At 48.0% G+C, this 19,860-nt stretch overlaps 1 protein-coding gene across 5 annotated transcripts in view; it reads right to left on the bottom strand.

Annotated features, from left to right (window-relative positions):
- Positions 1-19,860, bottom strand: part of JAK1 (Janus kinase 1) — a 142,203-nt gene that overhangs the window by 21,542 nt on the left and 100,801 nt on the right. For all 5 annotated transcript variants that reach the window (XM_051856411.3, XM_008265123.5, XM_070078352.2 and 2 more), the window contains 7 exons: positions 18,760-18,883; positions 14,611-14,764; positions 11,779-11,942; positions 10,340-10,682; positions 8,684-8,869; positions 3,703-3,860; positions 1,176-1,299 (listed from right to left, as the gene is read on the bottom strand). In XM_051856411.3, coding sequence (XP_051712371.3) covers positions 1,176-1,299; positions 3,703-3,860; positions 8,684-8,869; positions 10,340-10,682; positions 11,779-11,942; positions 14,611-14,764; positions 18,760-18,883 — 1,253 coding nt within the window. The remainder of the gene's footprint in view (positions 1-1,175; positions 1,300-3,702; positions 3,861-8,683; positions 8,870-10,339; positions 10,683-11,778; positions 11,943-14,610; positions 14,765-18,759; positions 18,884-19,860) is intronic.

The raw sequence follows: 19,860 nt of genomic DNA, 5'->3' as shown, positions 1-19,860 counted from the left end.
TAAAAGGCCTGGCACAGTGCCGGGTGGGTGGGGCTAAACTGAGCAGGAGTAGTAGTCATTGCTCTGCCTCATTTCTTGCCCAGGTAATCAGACACCATTCTCGGTTCAGCACAGGTCAATTACACCTTGGAATGAGACCAGGCTGGCTCCTACCCCCCTTAACTCTCTCCAACACAGGCTTTCTGTAAGGGCAACGAGCCTGCCTGCGGGGTCCTGAGCCACTGAGCCCCCATCAGCCCCAAGGCCTACCTGTACAGAACACCCCTGGGCAGGGAGTGGCTCCTGGGGCTTCGCGCAGGACACCTGGCAGCATGGAGTGCCTTCAGCCATTTCCTCTCCCCCTCTTGACTGAGTCCAGCCTCCAGGGGCTGTGCGTGCTTTCCTGTCCTTCCTGGATCTGAGGTCTCCAACATTTTAATACACTGACCTCTATCCTGAAGGCCACGCTCCTGCCCCAGCTCTCCCAGTTCATGCTGGAGCCCAGCCAATGTGAGTATATTTATGCAAACTAATTCTGTAAAAACTGTCATCTAAAATAGTCTACTATGTGTCTTTCAAAATTACATAACTAATGAAGGCAGCTGTGGCCTGGTGGCGTGAAATCGCCGATTCTGACTTCTGTCTCGGCCTGCAGGGTTTCTCTTGCTTCATTCGCAGCTTCCAGGGCACATGATTCACCAACAGACACCTCTATTCAGCGTGAGCGCGTGGCAGGCAATTCGTCTGCTAACACGTCTGAAGCTCCCATCTGGAGGAGTCTGTGCCAGGCCGCGGCGCGGCGCCAGATTTGGGGCACATGTCTGTACTGGTGCATGCTGCAGACACGTCTCTAGCTCTCGGGTGATCCTGGCAGAGCCTAAAATAAACCACTCTAGATAATTACACTAAGCTTCCTGGGTGCTCGGTGCGTCTTGGTTTTCTGGTCATGGTCTCTTACCCAGGGCCACGGTGGATCTTTAGTCAGGGACCTTAGAAGGAAGACAGCAAGGGCTGCTCGGGAGTGTCCCTGCTGGCGAGCTGACCAGCCAGGGCCTTCCTGAGAGACCCAGGCTTTTCTACCTGCACTCCGGCAAGAAAGGGCCTCTCCGCAGCAACTCTAGGACCAAGGACAATGGCCCAAGTGCACTGGATACCTTGGGCCCAGAGGGCATGGTCCACACCAGTGTCTGACTGACCTCAGACTTCTCAAAGCAGGTGACAGTCATGAGGATGTTGTCAAAGTCGGTGCAGCTCCACCTCAGCACGTACATCCCCTCCTCATTCCCTTCTTGCCGCAGTTTATTGATGGCATACTCTGTGCTGTGGGGTGGGGGGCAGACCAAGGGAGAAAGAGTCACGCATGTCGCACAATAAACCCTCGGGGGTACCCACCCCCCCGGGCTGCCCACAGTAGACGGCTCAAGTGCATAATTGCCTGGCTGCTAAATCCTCTCAGAGATGCAAGAGGCAAATGGGGGTGCTGAGGACCCCTGAGACTGAACGTGTCTCCTACGCACTGATCTCAGCTTGTCCCCAAGTGTCGTACAGATGTTGTGTCCAGTTCCAGCCACAAAGGCCTCCCCCAAGGCTTGGAATGAGAAGCTGGCAATGATGTAATAGTAGGGAACTCACCCCTCCTCACCAACCCCAGCCAACCCAACTGCAGCAAGAGCCTCATGGGGCCGGAATTCAGGGCTGTTTTGTTGAGTGCTACATCCCAGTAACCAGAACAAGCCTGGCTCACAGCAGGTATGAAACACCACTTTGAGTGAATCCTTCCATGGGGATTAGAAGGACGTCAGTAGGGAGGCATGTCTGTTTTACACTTTTACATCCCGAGGGCCAATGCCTGGCATGCAGAGGACAACGAACCCTGGCTAAACAAAGCCACCTACTTCCCAGCGCTCAGTGCGTGCTGCTCACTAAGTGCAGGGGCGGGGGGCTGGCGCAGTCAACAGGCTTTAGAAGGGCAGAGCCTCTGCTGCCCCACCCAGCGGCTCACCCTGCCTCGCCCCGGAGACCCTGCCCCTTTGTTAAGATGCGGCAAACCATCACTCATTCTGCAAGCTCCTCCTCTCGGAAGGCTCTGCAGGGAGTACACTTCCAGCTCCACAGAACGCCAAACAGTCCATCACTCAGCAAATGCTCTGAGGGCCTGCGACGGGTCGGCCGCTGCTGTGGGTGCTGAGGACGACGCAGACAGTGCCGCCTGCCTTCAGGAAGCGCAGACCAGACACAAGCAGAAATGGAAATAAATAGGGTGTGTCGGCAGGTAGCACACGCCACTGAAGAATGTCACTGGCCGAGCAAAGGCACCAGGGAGCGTGGGACGCAGAGGTGCTGTTACTGCACAGGAGGTGGTCACCGACAGACACCTGACGGGCGTGGAGGCCGTGTGGGTTCTGCAGGAAGGCCATCACAGGGCACAGAACAAGCCAGGGCCAAGGCCCTGATGCCAGCCACAGCGAGGCACTGGAGGAAGAAGCTTTTTAGGACACGGAGCCCACTGCTCTGCAGTTCCTGTGTGTTAGATGCCCCAGGATTTGTGAGTCTCTCCAGGCCAGGGCCACAGCAATCCCAATCTACCCTGTCACAGGGAACGGGGACAGGGAGGGTGAACAGCACGTCCTGAGGAAGGGAGGCAACTGAAGAGACGCTTTCCCAGATCTAGTCAGGCCTGAAAAGAGAGACTCGGAAAGAACAGAGCAGCTATCTTCCGTGACCTGGAGGCCAGTCAGAGGAAGTTGTTGGCCCTGGGGATGTAAAAGTGTAAGAGGAAGGAAGTGGGGCTGCCGCTGGGGCGTAGCAGGTAAAGCCACCGCCTGCAGTGCCGGCATCCCATATGGGTGCTGGTTTGAGTCCTGGCTGCTCCACTTCCAATCCAGCTCTCTGCTGTGGCCTGGGAAAGCAGTGGAAGATGGCCCAAGTGCTTGGGTCCCTGCACCCACATGGGAGACCCAGAAGATGCTCCTGGCTCCTGGTTTCAGATTGGTGCAACTCCGGCCGTTGTGGCCAGTTGGGGAAGTGAACCAGAGGATGGAAGACCTCTCTGCCTCTCTCTCTCCTTTTCTGTGTAACTCTTTCAAATTAATAAATAAATATTTATAAAAAAGTAGAGGAAATAAGCTGAATACCTGGTGTCTAAAAAGGCAGAACTCAAACGAGGAGGTACATGTTATGGAGAGGCAAACTCCAACTCTGTATCGGGAAAGGGTATACTGTGGTGGTGCAAACTACCCCCCCCCCCCCCCGAGGTATCTGAGCACAGGCCATCATCAATGTGAGAAGCAGGTGGAATTCTTTGAGGCCTTAAGGCTATGACAGCCTTGGTGCCACCACTCATCTGGCCCTTAGGACAGGCTGCCTCAGGGCTTCACCCGCCACACTGTGTGATGCTGAGACCTGTGTCCTGCCGTTCTCAAACAGCCCACCGTGTTTGACACAGTGAGAGTCAAGAGCTGCAGTGCTTCTTGGCCAGCTATGGAGACAGAGGAGGATTAAACTGTTAACAGAGGAGCTGAGGGGCTACTGCAAGGGCATAGGTAGCTGAAAACCTGCTCAGTAGGGATGGAGAAGATGGGACCCCATATGCAGCAGGCAACACGGTCATCTGCCCCAACCCAAAAAACTGGACACGCCTGGGAAAGAGGAGGCCATGCGTTCTGTCGCTAAAATGTGGGATCTTTTCAGCCCAAAGGTGACTGTAAAGGTTCCAGAACCTACCAGATTGGACCATGACAGCCATTCTGTATGTTGTGGACGATCAGTGGTGGAGCCACGTCAGTGCAGAGGTAATGATGGGCGTCTGCTGTGAGCCGGAAGTAGCCATCCACCAGGGACACGAAGGACAAGGCCTCCTCATGGGAAGAGAGCTTCAGTTCCTGGGGACAGGGAAGAGATGCCCACGATCACATCATGTACGTATCTGGCATCCTCAGCAGCTGAGCTGCAGGGAGGAACATAACAGACACACAACCCCACAGGGATGTCGCTTTTGTGTTGCTAAAGATCCCTCTTGCATTTACACAGGATTTTTACTGTTCAACATACTTTCTCATCTTCATCTCACTTTTAAGAAAGATTTATTTATTTGAAAAGCAGAGTTACAGAGCGGCAGAGACACAGAGAGAGATCTTCCATCCACTGGTTCACTCCCAAATGGCCATAACAGCTGGAGCTGGGACAGCCTGAAGTCAGGAGCCTGGAACTCCATCCAGGTCTACAACGTGGGTGCAGGGGCCCAAACACTTGGGCCATCCTCTGCTGCTTTCCCAGGTGCATTAGCAGGGAGCTGGACTGGAAGTGGAGCAGCCGGGACTCGAACCTATCATATGAGGGCTAGTGTTGCATGGGTGGCAGGACTGGAGGTATGGGAGGCTGTAACAGACAGGAACACCTATGGAAATGCTGCCCTGGGTTAGTTCATGGCAGACTTGGTCCAAAGGGTAAAAACTCGTGGATTTAACCCAGGAATGCTCCTGGACACAATGAATTACTAGACTAACTCCAGGGACTGCTTGGGGTTTGGAGGAAGCAGAGAGCCTTCCTCAGAGTGGTAAGTGGCCAAGACAAGAGCAGAGGGGAAGGTATTCAGGAAAACATTGGCAGAGAAGACAGGTAGGGGGTTCTGGTCTTTTTTTTTTTTTTTTTTTTTTTAAGATTTCTTATTTACTTATTTGAGAGGCAGAGTGACAGAGAGAGGGAGAGACAGAGAGGACTTCTATCCACTGGCTCACTCCCCAGATGGCCACAATGGCCAGAGCTGGGCTGATCCAAAGGCAGGAGCCAGGAGCTTCTTCTGGGTCTCCCATGCAGGTGCAGGGGTCTAAGGACTTGGGCCATCTTCTACTGCCTTCCCAGGCCATAAGAGAGAGCTGGACCAGAACAGGAGTAGCCAAGACTCAAACCAGCGCCCATCTGGGTTTCAGGCGCCACAAGCAGAGGCTTAGCCCACTATGGCACAGCGCTGGCCCGGGGGGCGAGATGGGGGTGGGGAGGTTCCTGTTCTTAATCACAGACCCCTGAGTAGGCAATGCCCATCTGAGAGCAGCCGGGGGGCTGACCAAGAACATTTCCTGGTGAAGGAAGGTATGGAAAGCCATGACTTGGAAACTTTCACTTACAAAAATCTTTAAAGACCTGAGCAAAATGACACTTGCAAATAAGACTCTTTCCATAACGCTGGAGAAAGAAGAGGCTGGTCGCAGAGAGATGAGAAGACCAGGAAGGGAAAAGCGGCAGGCGGTTATAATAACCATTCTGGAAGGAGGTGGAGCCTGGTGACAGACATGACGACAAGGAAGGGTGCCCTGGGGTTGGGAACTGAGGAAGCCACCTCAGGGTGGGAACCTGAGGAAGGAGATTTCCCTTATGCGGCCAGTCACCCACTGGCAGATATCCCCAAAGAACCTATTCAAGATGCTCTAGAACGAAAGGCGGGGCTGGCTTGGGCAGCCTCTCCCCTACCCACACAATAAGCAAGACCACTAAGCACTTAGGTTCTCTGAAACAGAAAGGGCAGAGGTCAAGGAGCTGCAGAGGGCAGTGATAAATTGAGATCTGGCTGCCCTGCATGCTGGCATCGTGCTTCCTGGAAGACTGATGCTCTAAGAGCTGGGAAGGGGAAAGGGAGTGGGACGGTAACGAGGCGGCATCAGGAAGCGGCCAGCCCCCAGGGCTGGGGCCGGCGAGCCTGGGTCTGCGGATCCGCACCTTCACTGCTCTCTATAGGTCAAAAGTGGTCAAATGCTGGCAACTGCAAATGGTTTGGCCTAACAGCTGTGTGACTCTGGACAGCCCCCTTAACCTCTGTGCTTCAGTTTCCTCCTCTGTGAAACAGGGATACTAATACATCAATCTACAGGGCAGACACGAAAATTAAGATATGAAAACTAAATTGACATCTGGGGCCCCACGCTGTGGCGTAGCAGGTAAAGCCACCACCTGCAGCGCCAGCATTCCATATGGGTGCTGATCTACTTCCAATCTAGCTCTCTGCTTACATACCAGTGGAAGATGGCACCCACATGGAAGACCTGGATGAAGCTCTTGGCATCAGCCTGGCCTAGCCCTGGCCGCTGCAGTCATTTGGGGAGTGAATCAGTGGATGGAAGACCTCTCTATCTCCTCCTCTGCTTCTCCTTCTCTGTAACTCTCACTTTCAAGTAACTCAATAAATAAAAACTTAAGAAAAAAAGCATTGGTATCTATAAAGAGCTTAGAACAAAAAGTGGCTTGCATATAGCATGGCTGGTGTTTGTAAAGAAAAACAAAGTCACAGGAAGACCAAATGTTTGGACTTGACTCTGACAGCCAGGACAGAAGGGGGCAGGCTCACAAAACGTGCACCAGGTTTCTGCTCCTCCTCCTCCTCTGCCTAGCTTCCTAAAAGGGTTTGGTCATGCTGAAGAGAAGATCACGGGCAGAGGAACCTCTCCCTCACGCCCTCATGTCCCTGGGGGAGGATAACACCTCAGAAACCAAAGCAACAGAGACAAAACACACAGGCTGGAGCCAGACAGAACTGGGCAAGGACCTGACCTTTTCTCACTGTGTGACCCTGTACAAGTTCTACGCCTCCTTATTAGTCTCAGGTTTCCCACCTGAAGCAGCTGACTGTTCTCTCAGGCTCCTTTAACACTAACAAGGAAGACACAGGCATGGCAGCCAACACAGGGCCTAGTGTCTGTAACAGGCTCCACACATTGCACTTAATATTATTTTCCCCCTCCTTCCACTCTTCCATCTACCCGCTAACAGGTACCTGGACTCTCCTACTTGTTTTTACTACACTTTTCTGATAATATTAATGTATTTCTTTTTGTTTTAAAACAAGGGAGGGATGAAAACAGTCATATTCCCACCACAAATAAACCAGTGCTAATGTTTATTTTCTAAAAGTATATGTATGTATATATATATAGACAGATGTGTGTGTATATCTTTTAAAAATTTTAAACAAATCGGCCGGCGCCGCGGCTCACTAGGCTAATCCTCCGCCTAGCGGCGCCGGCACACCGGGTTCTAGTCCCGGTCGGGGCGCCGGATTCTGTCCCGGTTGCCCCTCTTCCAGGCCAGCCCTCTGCTGTGGCCAGGGAGTGCAGCGGAGGATGGCCCAGGTGCTTGGGCCCTGCACCCCATGGGAGACCAGGAAAAGCACCTGGCTCCTGGCTCCTGCCATCGGATCAGCGCGGTGCGCCAGCCGCAGCGCGCCGGCCGCGGCGGCCATTGGAGGGTGAACCAACGGCAAAGGAAGACCTTTCTCTCTGTCTCTCTCACTGTCCACTCTGCCTGTCAAAAAAAAAAAAAAAAAAAAAAATTTTAAACAAATTAGTACCATTGTACACATAAAGTTTTATATTCTGTTTTTCATTTACAAAAACATTTTTCCAAATATCAGAAAAATTAAGAAATGTAGTTGTATATTCTACTACATATACAGAACTGTGATTTATTTTCTTACTCTCTTATTACTGTGTATTTAGATCATTTTCAATGTTTTGACACTGTGAACAGTGCTGGAGTGAATTTTTTTTCAAAGATTTATTTTGAAAGGCAGAGTTACAGAGATAGAGAGAGGGAGAGAACTCTTCCATCTACGGTTCTCTCCCCAAATGGCCACAACAGCCATGACTGGGCCAAGCTGCACACCAGGAGTTTCCTCTGGATCTCCCATGTGAGTACAGAGGCCCAAGTATTTGGGCCATCTTCCACTGCTTTCCCAAGCACATTAGCAGGGAGCTGGATTGGAATTGAGTGCCCATATGTGATGCTGGCATCACCGGCAGAGACTTACCCTGGTACGCCACAACTCTGGCTGTGAATATTCCCTTTTTTAATTGACACCTAATGGCTATACACATTATTGGGCTACAGTCACCCCTCCACTCGGTACACACATACAGCATGCAGCAGCCAAGTCAGCGCAATGCGCATTTCCATCTCCTAAAGCATTTATCACTTCTTTGGGTTGGAAACCGTCAAGCTTCTCCCTTGGGGTTCTTTAGGAAACGGACAGTAAATCGCTGTACCTGACATTCTTATTCATAAACTGCTGTCTGCCTCTCACACCTTCTGGAGGACAGAAGCCCTAGACTCCCGAGAAGAAAACACACAACTTCAAGGCTCGTATCACACACTGCCAAACCGCCTTCCCAAAGGCCACGCCAGCAGACAGAGGCAGTGGGCGGCGCTGCAGCTGTGCACCACAGCACCGCCGGCGGCTGACTCCGCCCTCTGAGAGCGTCACGCATGTTTGCTTTGGCAGAGGCCCCACTTCCCCACCAAACAGGCCTGCTCGTCCCGATTATGTCCTCAAGTGATACCAAAAAAGAGGAAGCGAGACCCAACACCTGAGAGTCCCTGGGTGAGCCTGCCACTCGCCGGGCTCCCGCGTCTCATGGCCAAGGACCCACAGGACTCTGCAGAGGACTGCAGGAGCCCCAGAGGAAACACTGGCGCCCGCTGATTCCCTTCCGTTCAATTCCACTCACTTTCGTGAATTGAATGTCGATGCTGCAGTATCTTTGGGCAGGCAGATTCATATTTGCAAGACAGAGGAAAGGCACAGGAATGTCACGCCGGACCTTAACCACTGACCCCGAGGATGCCTCCTGGCACCAGCGACCTTTGGCTTACCAGGGCTGCCACCACCCTGCCAGGCATCCTCCGCAGACCCGCATGTGACAGCCCTGGGAGCACTTACCATTTTTTTGTTATCCTGCTTGTTAATGCTGACCACAGACTCCTTTATTACAATGTGAGTGATTTCAGGGAAGTAGGAAAAATTGTTCCACTCTTCTCGCGTTTTGTTTCTCTCCTCATCTTTCCTGAGTTTATTTTCCAGTTTCTTCCGCTTCAGTTTACTTTTTTCTTTTTCAACAGGCACAACCTGACAAGATGCGTAGGTGACAACATTAGCTTGGCTTTCTCAGTTTCCACCAGTAAAAGGTTAATGCTTCCGACAAACTGAAGCAGGGCCGAGGTCCATGGAGGAGAAAGCCAGCGTGCCTGGATCCAGAGGAACTGGAGGAGTCGGCACCTACAGGCTTCAGACCGGGGACTGGGCCTGATTAGGGCATCTTGGGACTGCGCATCTGGAGGGGACTTTAATGAGTAGCGACTGAGCTCTTTACACATGCTCCACACATGCAGGTCAACTCGGAAAGGGAGCGGCCTGCCCAGCACACACACACCTGCAGTCAGGTCCCCTCACTTGCACACTAATGCCAATGCTTCGACCCAGGCAGGGACAAAAGACAAGGCAGACACAAGCTTTCTCCTCTGTCACTCATTGTCTCGAACTTAACAATACTCAGGTTGGCATTTTCAAGAGAAGATGTGAATTCCATGCTTCAATAACTGACACATTTGAAAGTATGCATCTGTACAAACCAGATGTTTGGAGATCTAGGCTAAGTTCCTATCTCAGGAAGTCATACAACTAGTTAGGGCATCTCCGCAAACCTTTATTTCTCCATCCAGAAAACATGAGGATGTCTGAGGTAAGTGCCATGCAAAAAGCCCTCAGTTCTGCTAGGTATTTCCACTTCAGGATGAGAACAAAATGGGAGGAGAAAATGGATCTTACATTTACTTTGATATTATTACTTAGAGTAATAATAATTATAGTAGCTTTGAAAATTTACTCAACATTTATTATGCGCCAGGCCCTGTGCTAAATGCCATTTCATTCTCTCAACAATGCTGTGAGTGAGATGCAGGAAGTACCTCCCTCTGGCAGACGACCATACTTAACTGGCACAGGAGAAACAACCTGCCAAGGGTACGTAACTCTGACTTGTAGAGCTAGAATTTGTATCTGGTCTACTTGGGTTTAAAGCCCATGCTCTTAAACCACTCTGCTCTACTGCCTCATCCAACAAACACCTTACTAAAGAAGCCTCTTCCTGCAAAATCAATTATCCTGTTCCACAGAGCCAGAGGCCCGAGTCCAATTACTGGCACATCTGCTTCTCAGTTATGTCTTGGGCAAGTTTCTTAATTTCTCTATATGCCTCTGAATTTATCTGTAAATGGGTATAACATAGTGTCAGCACTGCTCTTCTCAAGGGTTTTGGTTTTACTTTTGGAACTGAATGAGTTAATACATGTCAAAAGTGCAACAAGTACTTAGCACGTGGTAAGCGCTCAGTGAATGCCTGCTGCTATTGGGTTATTATGTTTTTGTATTTCCCTATAGAAGGCAATAAATACTTATTTAGACCTTGTGCCCATGGATACAAATAAAACATGTATGGCACATGATCTCCAGCCTAAATAAACTCAATCCAAGGAGGCCATGGACATGCAACAGCCCCACTGTGTGACACACGTACATCAGCCAGCTTCAGCCACTTACATTTGGTTTCTGCCTCCACTGGATTCCAAGATTTCCAGTCACCATCACTTCATAGTAGAGAACAATTCCACTGTCACTGGAATGAAACCAATTCATCTCATTTTCTGATGAGATCAGTAACATGGAAGTCTCAAATATTTCAGCACCATAATGTTTTGTCAAAGTCTCCAAAGTAGCAAGGTATTTCACTTTCAGGTCATGTGTTGACACGCTGCTGTCACAAATGGTCTTGTTGTTAAACTCCTTTAGGAAATCCTTGAAAACATTATTAATCCGCATCCTGGTGAGAAGGTTCCTCTGTCTGATGGACTTATTCAACGTTTCTGGGATATATCGCTTATAGCTAAAAGAAAATAGGAAAATATACTCTTTTTCATGTACAGCTTAGCAGAAAATACTTTAGAGACAAATCTAAATCTGTGGATTTGAGTTCTGTGTGTTGCCAAATAAGGAGAAGACGGCCCAAGTACTGGGATCCCTGCACCCCTGTGGGAGACCTTGATGAAGCTCCTGGCTTCAGCCTTGCCCAGTCTCAGCCATGCAGAGCCATTTGCACTGGCAGATGGAGAACTGATTCTCTCTCTCTCTGCCTTTCAAATAAGTAAATCTTTAAAAACAAAAACAAAAAAACAAACAAAAAACACAGAAATTGCATATAAAGGTCAGAGTTGATTATCCTTCACATAAGAATGAACAGCTCTCTAGTAAATTACAACTCCTTGGGGATCTCAGGCTGGGAATTGGAGAGCTACGTTGGGAAGGATTTTTAAAATAGGTCCAGGGGCCGGCCCTGTGGTGCAGGGGGGTTAACGCTCTGGCCTGAAGCGCTGGCATCCCATATGGGTGCTGGTTCAAGACCTGGCTGCTCCACTTCCTATCCAACTGTCTGCTATGGCCTGGGATAGCAGTACAAGATGGCCCAAGTCCTTGGGCCCTGCACCCACATGGGAGACCCAGAAGAAGCTCCTGGCTCTGGATCAGTGCAGCTCCTGCTGTTGCAGCCATTTAGGGAGTGAACCAATGGATGGAAGACCTCTCTCTCTCTCTCTGCCTCTCCTCTCTCTGTGTAACTCTGACTTTCAAATAAATAAATAAATAAATCTTTAAATAAAATAAAATAGGTCCAGCCACCAAAGGTAAACCATAGTGATAGGGGTGTGGGTAAGCAGGGAAGTAAAAAGCATGTGGGTCACTAATTTGATCGACATCCTCCACCCAGAAATTTCACTCCACTATAAATTTATGAGCTTAGATGCCAACATTCAAAATCAGGGCACAATTATAATTGTGCTACCTATCACAAAAATTCTAAACAAGATTCTGGTTTTGCAGAGAGCAGGGGTCAGCCCAGTGCCAGCAGGAGATAAGCTGAAGTGTATGAGAATAAGAAAGGTACTACGATCCCCACGATCAGCTCCTCAGCTGGCAGGAATACTTACCTGATGTCCTTGGGGAGTTCAGGCAATTGCATTTTCCTCATCATGGCATAGTGTGAGATGGCCAGGACGGCCATCCCTAGACACTCATTCTCGATGTCATGCCCATCCTGTTCCGTCTTGGGGTCTCGAATAGGAGCCAGGCATTTGACCAAATCATATTGTCCCTTTGGAGCAGAGGCAAGAAAAAATGAACCACCACTTAAGTTTCAGAAGCCCACCCATGTTTTTTTCTAGAGGAGACAACTACCCCACAGGAAGTATCAGTCAGAAAAGCAGCACAGCAATGAGACTCGACAGATTCATGGTTTCTCCAGCATCAAAGCTCTTTTCAATACAGTTGGGCATGGAGGGGCTGAGGAATATTCTCACCAGGTTAATTCATTCATTTAACAAATATCTATTGAGCCCTATGTGACATACCAGTAAACAGTATAAGCATGAAGCTCCTCCAATGGGGCCTGCTGGATAAATGACACTGAAAAACTGTGACCAGGCCTGCACCATGCCAGACCAGGGGAAGGTGATGCTGGGCTGGGCTTCGATTATTCATCAATTCCACAAACATGTACCGCAATGTCCTGGTCTGGGATATAAAGTTGACAGGGCACTATTCATATTCTACAGTATATCATTACCACATCCAAGACTCTTCCATATCTGCTGCTCAAGTTTACAGTAGTGAAAGTATTACCAATGTATCCCACCTCACTGATAGGGTACACGGTGTTCCAGCAGCCAAAGGGGACTTCAGAAAACAAAAATAAGGCCGGCGCCGCGGCTCACTAGGCTAATTCTCCACCTGCGGCGCCGGCACCCCAGGTTCTAGTCCCGGTTGGGGTGCTGGATTCTGTCCCAGTTGCCCCTCTTCCAGGCCAGCTCTCTGCTGTGGCCCGGGAAGGCAGTAGAGGATGGCCCAAGTGCTTGGGCCCTGCACCCGCATGGGAGACCAGGAGGAAGCACCTGGCTCCTGGCTTTGGATTGGCACAGTGCGCCAGCCACAGCAGCCATTTGGGGGGTGAACCAACAGAAGGAAGACCTGTCTCTCTGTCTCTCTCTCTCACTAACTGCCTGTCAAAAATAAATAAAAAAAAAAAAAAAAAAAAAAAAAAAAGACTAAATGGAGCCAAGCATTTGGTGCAATGGTTAAGAGGCTGTATCAGAGTGCCTGGGTTTGTGTCTTGGCTCCATTCCCAATTCCTGCTTCTTGCTAATATGTACCCTCTGAGGCAGCAGGTATTGGCTCAAGTAGTTGAGTCCCTGTGATTCATATGGGAGACCAGGATTGAGTTCTTGGCTCCTGGGTGTTTGGGGATATCCCTCTTTTCCTTGGTCTTTCTATGTCTGTTTCTCAAAATAATAAAAAAAATTTTAAAAATTTAAAAACTGGACAGCAAGCAGTGCCCACCATCTGCTTCATACAGAATAATGATGATAATATCAACATTGTTGCCCATTCATTAAATCCTCACCTCAGTGCTAGACACTGTGCCTGGTTCTTTTTATTTATTATTCATTTAGCCCTAATAGTGGTCCTGTGTGGTTTTATAAAGATCATCTCTATCTAACAGATGTGGAATCTAAGGCACTGAAAAGTTAAATACTATCATTCATTCATTTACAACTCTGGGAACCAATCATAGGCCAGATGTTCCAGGTGCCAAGGACATGTGAAAGATGAAGAACAGATGAGTTAAAATGGGATGAATAAGAAAGCAGCTTAGGGACTGGCATTCGTCCTAGCAGCTGAAGACACTGTGTCTAATATCAGAGTGGCTAGGTTTGATACCTGCTTCCAACTTCCTGCTGATGCAGACCCTGGGAAGCACAGATGATGGCTCAAGTAATTGGGTCCCTGTGACCCACACAGGTGACCTGGATTGAGTTCTAGGCTCCTATTTTTTGCTTGAACCAGCCTCTGCCACTGTTGACATTTAGGGAGTGAACCAGTGGCAGATAGATCTCACCCTATCTATCTACCTGTCTTTCAAATATGTAATTTAAAATAGGGGCCAGCAGTGTGGTGTAGCAGGTTAAGCTGCTGCCTAAGGTGTGGGCATCCCATATTGAGCACAGTTCAAGTCCCAGCTGCTCCACTTCAGATTCAGCTCCCTACTAATGTGCCTGGGAAAGCAGCAGAAGATGGCCCAAGTGCTTGGACCCTTGGACCCATTTGGGAGACCCAGATGGAGTTCTGGACTCATGAATTCAGCCTGGCCCAGCCCGGATAGTCATGGCCATTTGAGGAGTGAATCAACAGATGGAAGATCCCTTTCTCTCTCTAGCTCTGCCTTTCAAATAAACAAATAAATCTTAAATTAAATTTCAGGACAGTTCATATGAGATAATATGAATGTAAGGTATTTTCAAAATACATAATAAATTTGCATGTTAAAATCAGGAAATGTATTATCAAAAACGTTAGTGATCTAGGGTAATGTAACTCCAGGTGGTTCTAACTTCTCTTTTGGCTTTCCTGAGTGTCTTAGCTGTGACACAGGGGCCACCTCCTTTCCCCACAAACACGGAAGACTGCCGAGAAGTACGTTCATCAGCCTCACTGAACTACACCTTCCCTCAAGCACTATCTCCCTCTGCTGCAGGGACTGCATCTGAAAGGCGCAGTGCCACGAAGCTGGGGGGAAAGAAGGGAACAGGGAAGAAGTGAGGCTGGAAAACCCGGGTGTGGGATAATGAGCATTCCTCACTTGGGGCTGCTCCAGGTATGGGGCGATAGGTCTCACAGCATCCTAGCACCACCAAGTTCAGTGCACAAGGGAATCTGAGCTCTGTAATGCCTCACCATCCCCACAACCCTGCATCCAAATTTCCCACCTGAGCAAACAGATACTCCAGGGAGTTGGCGTCAAGGAGAGGGGTTGCATCTGGAACCTTCTTTTTCTCATAGCCATTTTTCTGCTTCTTTGGAGAATGTCGCCACACAGACTGCTCGCTGTCATTGGTCCCATGCCAGTTGGTGAAATAGAACCTGGGAAGCAGGAAAATGGATGTTAACTGTGACCCTGGAAGGCTGGCTCAACCCACAGTGGCCAGTGCAGGAGGCTGAACGGCTCTGGGGGGCAAACAGACGAGCCCTGCTCTTTCCATTCTGTGACAGCACCTCCTCTCTAACTCTGACAGAAAAAGCAACTCCCTGAAGATCACATAGACAGGGCTCCTCTGACTGGCCAATGCATCTTTCCAAACAAGAAAACACCCTTTGACTAGGATGAGACGCTGACCCTGCAACTCCGTGGACCTTCACCATCAGCTGCATGTTGAAGCCACTGGCCATGACCTCTTTGAGGTGCATTTGACATTCCTGACATCTAAGTTCATCACACAGTCAAGATGGACAACTCACATGCCAGGTATTCCTATGTCCCAGAGTACTGTTATTAAATTAAAGGAGTTGTAAAAAAGGAACTGCATGAACCCTACTAGTTAATAACCAGCATTAGATGCAGTGTTGTGAGTTAGTGAACACTTCAGATGCTGGACACCACTTCATCATGACAGCTCCTCTACCAGGTAGGCTTCATTGTTTCCATTTATACTGAAAGAAATCAAGATTTCAAGAGGCCAGGTGACCAAGACTGCACACTGACCTCGGTTCCTTCACCACTTTCCTCTGCTACCTGTCTGTGGCAACGAGTCCCAGACAGCGCACAAGGAACTGAGCAAAGCTGGCTCCCACCCTCCCTAAGCGACAGACTCAGCTGGAGCCTGGATCTCTTCTCTCTTGGCATGCCCAGGAGCTGATGCAAAAACAACCATATCACACAGAAGCAACAAATTAAAACTCATCTCCAGAAGAACTGCTGTTAAACTGGGGCATCTGCCACTGAGTCATAGTTGCAGAGCCTATGGGATATGTCAGGTCCTGCCCTCTCTGAGTTGCCTGTCTACCGGGGCAATCAGGTACATCCAGCAATATAAAGCCACTTGACAATGGGGTACATGAGAGAAGCAGGACTATACCAGGACTTTCACAGACCCCACACACTTTTCCTCTTCATAAAAAAAATCAGAAGTTATACTTCACTACTGTGTTGGCATAAAAATGAATATAATCCAGCCTGAATTAATTATTTCTATCTTTCCTGACTTTAAACAAAATCAAAACATCTCATTGGGCTCCTAATAATCTCGTGGGTCCCAGAAATTATTACTAGGCACTGTACCAAATGGATAAGTCAGAAGTGGGGAATCTTTTATCTGCCAGGGGCCATAATGTCATTCACAGTCCATAAGAAATCATCAGTTTCAGAATAAGCCTCCTTTATATTTATTGAATTTCGAGTTCCACACGTGGTTGCCTTGGCAGGGCTAGACCAAAGGATTTTGTGGGCCTTACGTGGCCATGGGCCAAATGCTCCTCACCCCTGGGATAAGCTGTCCCTGGATATAAGAAAGTCTCCAATGAGGTACCAAGGAGTGCCAAAGAGGGAACCAAGAAAGGTCGCAGGAAGGAGAGAATGGGTCACAGAAGGGAGGCAGGGACCAGAGAAAATAAATGGCAGGCTACAGAGCCTTGACTATACATAGCAGGCAGAAAACAGGATAAGAGTGAGCTGCTATGAGGCAGGATACCAGCTCCATGGAATATGGGCTGAAACAAGAGAAGCCAGGAATCAAGCAGATGCATATGGAGGAAAAACAAAGCAGAGGCCACAGCTGTCTTTCTCACCATCGACTCTCCAGTGCCTGGCACATAACAAGTGCTTAATACATGCTTGCAGATAAACAACAAATGATGAACAAACTCAGGGAAGAATAATCAACACGGAGAAGAAAAAGGATGAATAAAGAAACTGCTTTAAAGGTTAAAAAAAAGCTCTTTAACTTTCAATTATTCTGTATCACTCATCTTCCTGGTAACTTATGACAGTGACTGTGGCCTTTGCTCTCCCTCTGTCTCTCACACACAGAAGAACCATGTATCTATAGAGCCCAAGGCTATGTGAAACACAACAGGTCTCCAAAGCTGCTGGACTGGCCCCTCAACCTCCACATAGATGAAAGGGACCAGACACTGATAGCAACAGAAGACTAAGGCTGTCAGCAGACCCAATGGCTTGCAAAACTTCCAAGTGTTTTAGAAATTAAACTATGGGTCACTGCATATTTTATTTGCAGATATTGTGCATAATGAATTCTCTTTCAGTTTCTATAGAATTACATTAGTGGATTGTGAAATTCACTTGAATAAAAAGCAAGAAAATTTTTCTTAAAAAAGAATAAAGAATATGATTGTCTTATATACTAAGATATAGTATAAAAGAGTAACTACCAAAATCACTTTCTAAAAATAGAAAACCGTAAGTAAAGTACATTTACAAAAATAGAGCTGGGGTTCCACTGAAATAATCAACAACATTTGTTTTCACATTGCATCTTCTTTAGTGGTGAGATTGTGAGGTTTCAAAACTTTTGTAGTATTTTTATAATGCAAATGTTTTCACTTAGGGTGCTATCTTTTTTTTATTTTTTCCAAGTTCAAAGATCCTGTGGTAATAAAGTAACATCCTGTTGAAGCTCAATATCAGGTACAAAGTCAAGGTGACAAAAGTGAAGTAGCTGTGCACTTCCTGGCAGCTCAAAGAAAAAGGGAGCAGGCGGGGATAGCTTCTAATAGTGAGGCATTCATCTGACCAACAAAGGCTGATGCTGCTCAGAGGGCTCTGGTACCAGCAAGACCGTTCATTAAAGGCATAACTTTGGGTAAGTCCCTGCCCTTGGGAGTGGGGGACATCAGCTTTCCCAATGAAAACGTGGGAGGGTTGAATTAGGTAAACTCACCCTCTTCTAAGTCTCAAATGTTACCATTCTAGACTCTGAGAGGAAAAGAAACAGAACTTGATGACATGCCCATTCCTAGACTACGGGCTTTAAGTATGCAAGTCAACACTGATCATACAGCAAACCTTGAGGACAATATCTAGAAAAATATCCCAGGGGCTGGCATTGTGGCATAGCAGGTAAAGCTACCATCTGCGACGCCAACATCCCATATGGGTGCTGCTTCGTGTCCCAACTGCTCTGCTTTCCATACAGCTCCTTGCTAATGTGCATGGGAAAGCAGTAGAAGACGGCCCAAGTGCTTGGGCCCCTGCACTCATGTGGGAGACTCAAAAGAAGCTCCTGTCTCCTGGCTTTGGATTGGCCCAGCCCTGGCTGTTGCTGTCACTTGGAGAGTGAACCAGCAGATGGAAGATTTTCTCTCTCTCTCTCTCTCTGTAACTCTTTCAGTTAAATAAGTAAGTCTTTAGGGGCTGGCACTGTGGCATAGCAGGTAAAGCCACCACTTGCAGTGCCAGCATCCCATATGGGTGCCAGTTCGAGTCCCAGCAGCTCCACTTCCAATCCAGCTCTCTGCTATGGCCTGGGAAAGCAGTAGAAGATGGCCCAACTCCTTGGGCCCCTGCTCCCATGTGGGAAGACCAGGAGGAAGCCCCTGGCTCCTGGCTTTGGATCGGCGCAGCTCTGGCTGTTGCGGACAATTGGGGAGTGAACCAGCAGATGGAAGACCTCTCTCTCTCCCTGCCTCCTCTCCTTCTCTGTGTGTAATTCTTTCAAATAAAAATAATAAAAAATGAATCTAAAAAGAAATAAAAATAAGTAAGTCTTTAAGAGAAAGAGAGAGAAACAAACTCTCATCACAACCTACTAAATTAAACTCCCAACCATGATTCACTGTTCGAAAAGGTCAGCGGTGGGATACTGAGGATACTGGTTCTATTCAAAATACCCTGTGCATCCTAAAGATTTCTTTCCAAAATATGGCAGTAGAGGGTGATCAAACTCATCTTTGAGCTGCCTTCCAAATACTGAATACCAAATACTCATACCAAGAAAATACAAAAGTTACAAATTACAAAAAATGATTACAATACTTCTCTGCAGGTGACTCAAGGCCCCGGTTAACCACTGTCCTTCACCACACGAGGAGGCCAAACAGCACCAGCCCTGTATTCCCCATACCTCATCCGGTAGTGCAGCCGGAGGGACGTCTTGTCATCAACAGTGATGGTGCGATTCGGAGCATACCAGAGCTTGGTGCTCTCATCATACAAGGCAAAGAGGTTGTGACACAGAGGAGAGATACCTGGGGATGGGGAGGGAGTAAGGAACACATCAGAAAATTGAAGGGACATACATTTGGCCACAGGCCTCCAAAGCCTAGCGAATGACAAGATAAAGAATTCTCTCATCCAGACACATCTAGGAAACAAGTATCCTCTAAGGGCAATTATGACTTCCCACCATGTTCAATCAGGCAGTTCCAATCCCAGCAATCAAGAACCACAGGGGCCAGTGTTGTGGCATAGAGGGTTAAGTTGCAGCCTGCAACACTAGTATCCCATATGATGCCAGTTCAAGTTCTGGCTGCTCCACTTCCAATTCAGCTCCCAGCTAATGTACCTGGGAAGGTAGGGGTAGAGTTCCAGGCTCCTGGCTTCAGCCTGGCCCAGCCCTGGCCACTGCAATCATTTAAGGAGTGAAACAGTGGATGGAAATCTCTCTCTCTCTCTCTTTACCTTTGTGTTTCAAATACATAAACACATAAAAATCTTTAAAAAAAAAAAAAAAGCAAACACAAAGAACCATGGCTCCCCAGGAATATGCCCTGTATTGCCTGACAAATCAAATTAAAATCACTTAAAAATCAAAGAGAACTGATGACAGTTCTCTTTATAGGTATCTATGATACAGTCTTATCAAATCCTACTTAAAAGAGCAAACAATATCTGAGGAGCTCATATCTCCTATCTGATAAGCACCTAGGAATCACAATCAGAAATACTCTTACTCTTTGGGAAATCTTCAATCTGTTTCCTACAGAAAATGTTAAGCAATTCTAACACACATGCAAAGAGCTTCCTGGCAGTAGTGCACAAAATGCATATTAGAATAAGTAATAACCAAAGTGATTCTTGTCAGTGATTAAAATCTATTACCATTAATAATAAATATGTGTCTTAAGTACTCTTTATAGTGAACATAAATATTTTTTATTAGTAGCCGACCAGCAAGAAGGTACAGGCTTAACAAAGCCAGCCCCGACAGTGCTCCTCTGCCTCC

Source organism: Oryctolagus cuniculus, chromosome 7, assembly GCF_051225735.1.
Source record: "Oryctolagus cuniculus isolate XC-2025 breed Fujian yellow rabbit chromosome 7, ASM5122573v1, whole genome shotgun sequence".
Lineage (NCBI taxonomy): Eukaryota > Metazoa > Chordata > Mammalia > Lagomorpha > Leporidae > Oryctolagus > Oryctolagus cuniculus.
Note: the sequence above shows the minus strand (reverse complement) of the source record. Positions and strands in the feature narration are given on the sequence as shown.